Source organism: Arachis duranensis, chromosome 4 (genome assembly GCF_000817695.3).
Source record: "Arachis duranensis cultivar V14167 chromosome 4, aradu.V14167.gnm2.J7QH, whole genome shotgun sequence".
Classification (NCBI taxonomy): Eukaryota; Viridiplantae; Streptophyta; class Magnoliopsida; order Fabales; family Fabaceae; genus Arachis; species Arachis duranensis.
Genome location: NC_029775.3, coordinates 14,754,463 through 14,764,428, shown reverse-complemented (window position 1 = coordinate 14,764,428; position 9,966 = coordinate 14,754,463). Strand labels below are relative to the sequence as shown.

The 9,966-nt window shown below is 29.2% G+C and overlaps 1 protein-coding gene across 1 annotated transcript in view; it reads right to left on the bottom strand.

Moving 5' to 3' along the window:
* Positions 1-9,251: 9,251 nt before the first annotated feature.
* Positions 9,252-9,966, bottom strand: part of LOC107483504 (class-10 pathogenesis-related protein 1) — a 1,102-nt gene continuing 387 nt past the window's right edge. The window contains exon 2 of the mRNA XM_052260458.1: positions 9,252-9,692. Coding sequence (XP_052116418.1) covers positions 9,419-9,692 — 274 coding nt within the window. The 3' untranslated portion in view covers positions 9,252-9,418. The remainder of the gene's footprint in view (positions 9,693-9,966) is intronic.

Below are 9,966 nucleotides of genomic sequence, written 5' to 3'. Positions count from 1 at the left end.
CGTATAAAAATACCAACTACTACTATAGATAAGATTCTAAAATTTAAGATATTTTCTATATTAGAGACATGTTATTTAAATTTATACTTTCAGATAAATATCCCAAAAAATAATCTTGAAATAAAGATAGAAGAATTGTTGGATGAAATCTGTGCTGAAAATTCTCTAAATATTAAAAATACAAATAACGAATTAGTAAGTATTAAGTTAAAAGATCCTACAAAAGAGATAAATATTCCAAATAAAATTCCTTATTCCGCAAGAGATAGAGAAGAGTTTTCGTTAGAATGTAAAGATCTTTTGGAAAAAGGAATTATAAGATTAAGTAAAAGTCCTCATGCGGCTCCAGCCTTTTATGTCGAAAACAATAATGAAATTAAAAGGGGAAAACGAAGAATGGTTATTAACTATAAGAAGATGAATGAAGCAACTATTGGTGATGCTCATAAACTTCCAAGAAAATATTCTATTTTAGAAAAAATCAAAGGAACAACTTGGTTTTCATCTCTTGATGCAAAATCAGGATATTGGCAACTTCGTTTAGACGAAGAAACAAAGAAATTAACTGCTTTTACTTGCCCAACAAAAGAATCAACAAGTGTATTACTCTATGAATGGAATGTATTACCATTTGGATTAAAACAAGCCCCAGACATTTATCAAAGATTTATGGAAGAAAATCTAAAAGAGTTAAATGAATTTGTTTTAGTGTACATTGATGATATACTAATTTTTACAAAACAGGATAAAGAAGATCATCTTCAAAAATTATTAATAGTTTTAGAAAGATGTAAAGATAAAGGATTAGTTCTTAGCAAAAAGAAAGCAAGAATAGCAAAACAAGAAATAGAGTTTCTTGGATTAATTCTATCCACTCAAGGAAGGCTAAAACTACAGCCAAATGTCCTAGAAAAGGTAAATTTATTTCCTAATAAAATAGGAGATAGAAAACAATTACAAAGATTTTTAGGGTATATAAATTATATTTCTGATCAAGGATTTTTAAAGAATATAACAGAATATACTAAAAGCTTATTTCCAAAAATAAGTACTAAAAAAGAATGGAAATGGGATGAAAAAGATAGTATGCAAATTCAAAGGATTAAAGAATTATGTGAAAAACTTCCAGAACTTTATATTCCAAAAGAAAATGACTACTTAATAGTAGAAACAGATGCTTCAGACATAACCTGGTCAGGATGTCTAAAAGCTAAGAAAGCTATAAAAAGTTTGGAACAAGAAAAAGAATCACTAGATTCTAAATATTCCCCAAAGGAATTACTTTGCAGGTATATTTCAAGGACTTTTACTACAACGGAATAGAGATATACTACTCATGAAAGGGAAACTCTAGCAGCAATTAAATCTCTTAAGAAATGGAAAATTGATTTACTACCCAAAGAATTTACATTAAGGACAGATTCAAGTTATTTAACAGGTTTCATACGATATAATTTGAAAGTTGATTATAATCATGGACGATTGGTAAGATGGCAATTATTTTTGTTACAATATCCAATAAAAATTGAATATATTAAAGGTGACAAAAATGCTATTGCAGATACATTAACAAGAGAATGGAGTTCATCTACAACGCATTAGATCAAAAAATTCAGAAATACGAACAAGAACTCGAAAAATGCAAGCATTGTCAGCAAATAAGGACACAGATCCAATCCCTCAAGAAGGCCATCGAAGCAATGAAATCAACACAACAACCAAAACCATCAGAGCTCAGCCAGCTAAGCGTGGTGGACAAATTAGGTGAGGAAAAAATTCCAGAAAATAAAACAATTGCTGAAATTATCAAAAAATCCACCCAAGATAAAAAAATATTATGTAATTTATAATGGCCCCATGAAAGAAGTATATGATGCTTGGGAAAAAGCAGCACCATTTACACATCAATCAAGGATAATTCATAAAGGAGGGTTTTTAACACTGGAAGAAGCAAAGGAATCTTTCAGGGAATATGAAGCTCTTCATCCAGAGCAAACCCTAAAAAGAGCAGATAAAGCTCCAATTCAAACCCAGAGAACAGGGATAATAAGAAACATTCCTACAAGGGCTGAAATCAAAGAAAAGAAAAGGGTCTGTAGATCAAATCTCAGAGAAACCCTTAATATAGTCCTGAACTGGACTGAAGAAAAAAGAGCAATTTTGGGATATTATCCTGTTGCCAAAGAACAGCTAACAAAGCTGGTTATATTTCCAGATGCATCCCCATCGGACACCTATCAGTTTTTCCAGTATGGATTAATTGATACAATTTTAATTTTTAATGATCTAGGATTAATTGATACAATCTTAATTTTTAATGATTTGAAAATTATTAGTGAGTTTCCTGCAGGATTTATTGATGCAGTAAAGAGATTTAAAAATATGATTGACAACGTAAATCCAAGGGATATATCCCTAAAATTTACGAATAGTCAACCTATTTTTAATGAAGAAGAAGAATGCTTGGTTCCAGCACACCAAGTAATATTCATGTCCGTCTTCCCAGAAAATTTTCAACCAATTGATCAGATCCAAGACTTAACAATTTACAGTCATGAAGGAAGGCTAGCCAGCACATTAGCAAGGGTCTTTGAAAGAACTCAAAAAATAACGAAGGAATCTCACACAAGAATTAATTATAAGAGTAGAAATACTTTGCTTGTGTCCAGTAAAAGAAATGAAATTGAAGAAAGAGAGATGAGACTCTTAGTGGAATTTGAATCAGCATTCTACAACTTATCTGGACTCTTAGAAAAGCTCCCCGAAGGGATAAAGAGGAATCTCTGCTATTTGATAAAAGACAGAGAAGACCACAAGTGCCAGCTATGTGTCTCAGAGTTATCTGAAGAAAGCAATAATGAAACGAAATCAACCCACATGATAAAGGAAGAAGACAACGCATCTGAAGGTCACATGATGAAAGAGGAGGACAGCCCATCTGAAGCATCTCTCAACATTATTGCATAGTGACGTAAGCGCTTAGGTCATAGAGCACCAACAATGTAGCTGGTGTAAGATAATAAACAATGACGTAAGCAATGACGTCATAAGAAGGGTAAGGATGGGAATTGTCCATCAGACCCAACCATTATAAATAGGTTACTTAGGCAATTGTAGAAATCATCAGACAATAGAAAGCAGGAGGCTAAGAGTACTCATATGCTAGGAGAGCAAGGAGGAAGTTGCCGAGGCGATTCTAAAGTCTGAAGAAGAATTCCCTTAGGAAAAACCAATTCTAAACTCCCCTCTGGAGTTAGTATCTACAATCTCCCCTCTGGAGATAAAAACATCTTATGTAAATATTCTAAATAAAGGAAGTTTTTCTCCAGAAAGGTACGCCTTTATCCTTAGTTACGAATTATTTAGAAAGTTTAGAATTAACGGAAGAATCTGATTATTATAGATTATCTGCCTTATTAGATAATGAAAAACAGGCTGTTCTAAAAACATAATTAAATCTCAAATCAAATGAAAATTTTAATAAACAAAATCTTTTAAAAGAAGTTTTTAATAGAAAAAATATAATATACTACGGAAAAATTCAACTTGAAGCCCCTATAAAAATAAAATTCGCCAATGGAGAACTTGAAATAGCTTTGATAAATGATGAAGAATTGAGTAAACAGATTGAGAAAATTAAGGACCAACAAAAAAGATCTAAAATTGGATGGATTCATATTAGTACTATACAAGTCTTAATCAAATCTACATATATGAAAGGAATTAATTCACCAATAAGCTTAGCAATCTGTGACAAAAGAATTACTGATGACCCAATAGATCAAATAATTGGAATTGTTCATGGAAACTTGGCAAACGTAAATGTTAAATTCAATGCCCATCTTGGATATGCTATACCTTTATCAACTGAAAATCTTGGAAGATCTATAAGTTTGGCTTATAAATTTCACAGAAAGAATTTAATGGAACAAGATGATGAACCATTTTCAATTACATATGCAATAAATTATGCTTTAACAAATAGCCATCATAGTATAATATTTAAAAACAGAGAAAGAATTTATGTCGATGAATTATTTCAGAAAATAGTAAAAACAGAAATACCAAAATATAAAGCTATTGAAAACCCAGTTCTATTACTAAAAGAACCATCAGGAAAATTAGTTTCATCAAATTTTCAAATAAGAGAATCTAAAATTAATAGCCCTTTAAACTTATCTAAGTTAAAGATTAAAGAAGAAAATTCTGAAATAAAGGAATTAACAAAAAAGGTCGAAAAATTAAATGAAACCCTAAACACTAAATTATGACAATAAATAAAGAAAAAATATATGTAACTTATCAAGACAAGAAACAAGAGCTCTTTGAAAGAGAAAATCGGTTGAATTATTTACAGTTTTCTGAAATAAATCAAAGAGCATTTGAAACTCTAAAAATAATCTATGACAAGTTGAAAAGAGAAGTCAAAGAGTTAGAAAAATTAATAGAATCTCTAGAAAATAGTGATGAATCGATGATAGAATTTGCAGAAATTCTAAGATAAATAATGAAGCATACAAAGATTGAAAGACCAGAAAATAAAATAAAAAGAAAAAGGGCGAAAAAATTAAAAAGTAAAATAAAGGAGTATAAAAGGGAGTTAAATAATCTTCAGATCGAAATTAATGACCTTATAATAAAAAGGATAGAAATAAGAATAAATATAAATAAGTTGAAGTTAAACTTAAAAAGAAATTTATAAATGCCTGGAAAACCATATTATGACTTAAAAGAATTAAAACTGTTGAAAGAAAAAATGGAAAATGAAGTTGAAAAATTAAAAAGATATTTAGAAACAACAGAAAGTGTAGAAATAAAAGAAGTTTTTGAGGATTTGAGAAATTATATTAAAGAAAAAGACAAGCAGATAAAAGATTTTATATACAATAATCCAAGCAAAAAAGAATATTATAAACTAAAACAAGATTGAAAAAACTATAAAAATTAAATCAGAGTTATAACTACTAGTAATAGTAGAAATGATCAATACTTTTGATTATGATTTTGCAAATTATAAAGCACCACCAATCGAATCTATACAAATTATAAACTTATTAGAAGTAAAATATGAAGAGTTAATAAAAATTTCGAAAAAGAAATTAAAAGAAAAATTGATCATTGAAAATTGGGAAAAAGAAATTAAAAGAAAAATTGATCATTAAAAATTGGTATCAGAGCCAAGTTAACGATTAAGGGTAACACTTTTTCTTTAAGCAACACTTTTAGTGATACACTTTTAAATCAAAAAACAAAAATCTGTACCAAAACACACCTGTACACTAGATGGACCCAAAATTTTATTACATATGCGTCACTTATCATTTGAATGATTTTTTTTAATAATTGGATTATTTATCACCAATTAAGATTTTAAATGTTTTATATATATCAACAATTGATTAAAGAAGATTTTTTACTCGATCACACTTTTGGTTTATTTAAATAATCTTAAACACTTAGGTCACTCACTTCTCATTTTAAATTGTTTCACTAGACAGTAAAACTGCACAAGCAATACAGGAACAAGCAAGGGTTAACTTTTAAACATTTTCTACTTTTTTTTTAACAAAAGAAAAACAATTTGTAGTCATTTTTCTAGATACTATGAGTTTTTTTTTTATAATTTTATACATATAATTTATTTATCCAGAAAAAAAAATGATCTCTCTTGCTTTAAAAAAAATTAAGGTTAGTTGTTAGTGAATCAATCTTAATTATTATCAATTAATAGGGGTGGGGAGATTCGATCAGAAACTAAAATAAATTAACATTACTTGACGTAATATTTTGAAATTCCAATATACAACTCGGAGTCCTCATGTTATCACAATCATATAGCGGTTGAACCAGATAGTCTTTCATAATTCATTTAAGTTTGTATTCTCTCACTTGAAGATATATGTTACTCTGAAAATTAAATCAATATACTTGGATGTAAGTTATATTGAATTATAAATCTACAAAAATTTTAAAATAAGAATTATCTTAGAATAAAAAAATTTATTATTTGTCGACCTAATAAGTACTGGGCCCAGTTGAGGAGAAATTAATTAATATAAAGTGTACGTGTATGCATTAGTGACAAAACACATTGAACTATTTAATTTGAAGATGTAAAAATAAATCGTACTATATATTTGTAGTCTTTATCATCGAAATGCTAAAATCACGCAACGTAATTTTAGTACACTCAAAGCCAGTTAATACAATTAATTAGCCCCCGTCATGCGTCGTATTCAATTAATTTGACTAAATACTCATCAAAGTACAAAAATACAATAATGTCATGTAGGATTAATTTGACTAAAGAGAATAGATTAGCAACTAAAATTATATATTTCAAATATCTGCATCTTTTATTTAGCATATGATATTAGGCGTGCGTTTGTATTTCATTTTTTTGAAAAGGTATTAGCTTATTTGATTTTAATATGAAACTCTTCTATTTAAATTTTTCAAAAAACTGAAAACTGATTTAATTTATAAAAAAATTAGTTATTTTTATAAAATTTACATAAATATGTGAAAACTGATTTTTTTTATTAAAAAATATTTTTATACTTAACAAAAGCCATAACCAAACACATCCTATATTAGTAATATAAATCTTTAAATTAACTCCTCCCTCATCCAGAATCTTCTCCAAATATCCTAAAACGCTTTATTTTTTTATTGTTATTTTATTTTTTGTAACTTACATAAATAAATGACTGTATATAAAATTCTAAACTTTTTTTTATTAAAAAATTTTCAAGGACGGCAAAGTTTCAAAATTGGCAACCAAATTAAGCTTGTCGCTTTATAATTTATATAGTGCTGAAAATTCGTGGTTCTTAGGACTCTGATATTCAAGTATACGCTGAATTCTTCTCAACCCTTATCCAACTGCAAAGACTTTTAATAAATAGACTCGAAGTCCATTTCCTAAAATATTATAACCTTTTGTTGAGGGGAAAAAATCATAGATAAAAATATACAAGGGGGACGTTTTCGGGGGAGTATAAATGAACAATATTGGGAAAATAAGAATTGTCTTTGTTTGCCCTTCGCGCCCTATTGTTATTTTGCGGTTCCGCAGCTAAATCTATCCAATTTTTCCTTCATTTGATTAAGTTGCTGAATATTTACTAATAAATTATAATTCAAATCACATAATTTTTTCATATTCATTTAAAAAAATACGAATTCCAGTAAAAAATTGTCTTAGTCTGTCAGAGAGAACAGTTTATTTGGATGGAATGAATAAACAAAAGTTTAATTTAAATTTTATTTATTTTAATTTAATAAAAAGTTATAAATATTTCATAAATTATATAATGATCATATAAAAAAATTAAAAGTGTACACATTTTTTTTTAGTTTCGTGATAAAATTATTATATAAACAAATAAAGTTGAATGATTTTTTTTGTTGCATTAAAAAATTAGATAAAAGGTTAATTTTTTTTTAATTTATAACGTGAACAAATTAAGTTGAAAAATCTATTTTTTATTGTGTCAAAAAATTAAGTAAAATTTAAAGTAATTTTTTTTATATTCAATTTCAATCTATTTATTTTATTTTCTATTTCAATTTTAATATATTTTTTTATTCGTTTTACTTATTATCTTTTTGTTTACTCTTTTTTCTACATCGAGTATAAAAAATAAGAGGACAGAGTATTATACATGTCCAAGCTTTTTTTAATGAAATATATATATTTTTTTGAAGGTTTAATGATTCTGTTAGTCCTTATATATAATTTTATTGAATTTTTAATTAAATTTCTATAATTTTTTTTCAATTGGATTCTTATATCATATTAAATTTTGTAATTAAGCCCTTATTAACAGTTAATGTAAGAAAATGTTTATAAAATATAAATTTACTAATTTATCTATGTCTTCAACACAGAGAAATCATCTTACTCTCTATTTTTCTACCCTGTGAACCCAAACACCAATCTTTGCAAAGCCACCCTCCTCCATTCAGTCCAACTTTCTCAGTGGCATTCCGTCGAACACCTCACCCCCAATCTCTTCCATTTCCTTTTTGCTTCCACCTTTACCGCCCTCCATCACTATCCCCACCTCATCCACCATCTATTCACATATTATATGTTTTGCATCCTACCCTCTCAACGGCGTCGGTTTCTCCCGCAAAAGTCTTGACATCGCCATCCCTCTCACCACCGTAGCAGGTTTTCTTCTAACTCCGGTAGTAACGATGTTTTGCACCCCTTATCGGCGTCGAACTCTTCCACCTCCGCTGACTATTTCTCATCGATGGTGCCATATCGTGATGGAAATTTACGGTGTCGCGGCAGTACCAACATTTTCTCGACAAGACCACGCCGCACATGCTCCGTCGTTGGATTGGTTCCTTGATCGTTGCTTGTATCTACATTTTGCGCATATACTTGATCCCAGGCTAGTTTTTACATTGTCTCCTACGGTTTCAGAATCTACATGCTCAACCTCCTCATCAGATTCTTTTTCCCTCAAGTTGATCCCGAAATTCAGGAACTCTACGACGGTGTCACTCTCCCCGCTGGAGGTTCCGATGAGTTCCATCCCTTTGCCGCTCCCTGAGTTCAAGTTCTGGTATTTAATTATGGCTAATTCAAGATGGTCATTTTAGTAGGTATGTAGATGGTTATTTTAATTCTTATGCGTGGATGGTTATTTAATTGGATTGGGTTTAGTTATATACAATTAAAATATACTAGATGTTCAATTCACTAGATATATGGATAATTATTTTTATCCTTAAGTGGATGGTTATTTTCAATAGGAGTGAGCGACGCCGTAACGATGCGTGGCAAGCCAAGCAGCAACGACGAGGAGGAGTCTGGCAACGCCATTTATTTTCGGTCTGGAGAAAAGCAACGCCGATAAAGATCTTTGTTGACGAACCAGTGACAATGAAAAAATCCCGATGATAACGATGAGACTGATTAAAGACCAAACGACGACGACAATGGCAGAGAATTTCACAAAAAAAATTAGTATTTTAATAAATTAAGATATAATGAATAGTTAACATTTTTAAATTATTGAATAAAATTAAAAATTTTTTAATTGGATAATTTGAGTGGAATATTTTTTCTCCTTTGAGTTCATTGAACCAAATTTTTAATTCATTGTCCATATTATTCAGATTTTCAATTATCTACCAAGCATAACCAATTAACTTTTTATTTTACTATGTCATTATCAATTTAGAAAACACCTTATTCAACCCCTTTTCAATTAGCTTAATCAACCCACCTATATATAATTAGCTTAATCATTGATACATATTAACTTAGATCCAATCTAAGTATAATAAAGTTTCATACACACGTGTATCCAATATGAAATTAAGTTTTCCCCATTATATGGCAGCTCTTATTGTTGGGCATGAAGGTGATGAATAGCAAGTGTATATATAGATTTGGTTATACATAATGAGGATTTGCAAGAAGATAAGCCTCAATGAACTTGAGAAGGCCTTCAGCCCTGCTTTGGTTACTCTTGAGCACTTCATCACACACCTCAGCATCTCCTTTAGTGAAATACTTTATGTTCACCTTCCTAATGGATCCTCCTTCCTCTTTTGGACCTTCCATTACTATGGTCTCAAATGAGATCTTCTCCCATGTTTCTGGTAACCCTACACCCCCAATTATGCTGTAGTTGTATACCCTTTTGGCCTCATCAACTTCTTCAACTTTATTTTTTTTTAAATATATAAGCGGTTTATTATTTGTGGATATGGATAAAGTTTTAATATTAAATAAGAATATGCATGGATTAGAATTAAGTTAGGCAGCACACGTATATTTTGATCATGATGAGTATGTAGACTATATCCTTTTTTTCTTTCTTTTTTTTTTCATCATAAATGAGTATATATTATTATATATGAAAAATTTAAAATTAAGATTAAAACTCTTTTGATAAACAATAAGAATATATAATTGAAGATTTGAAGTACAGTGGGTGG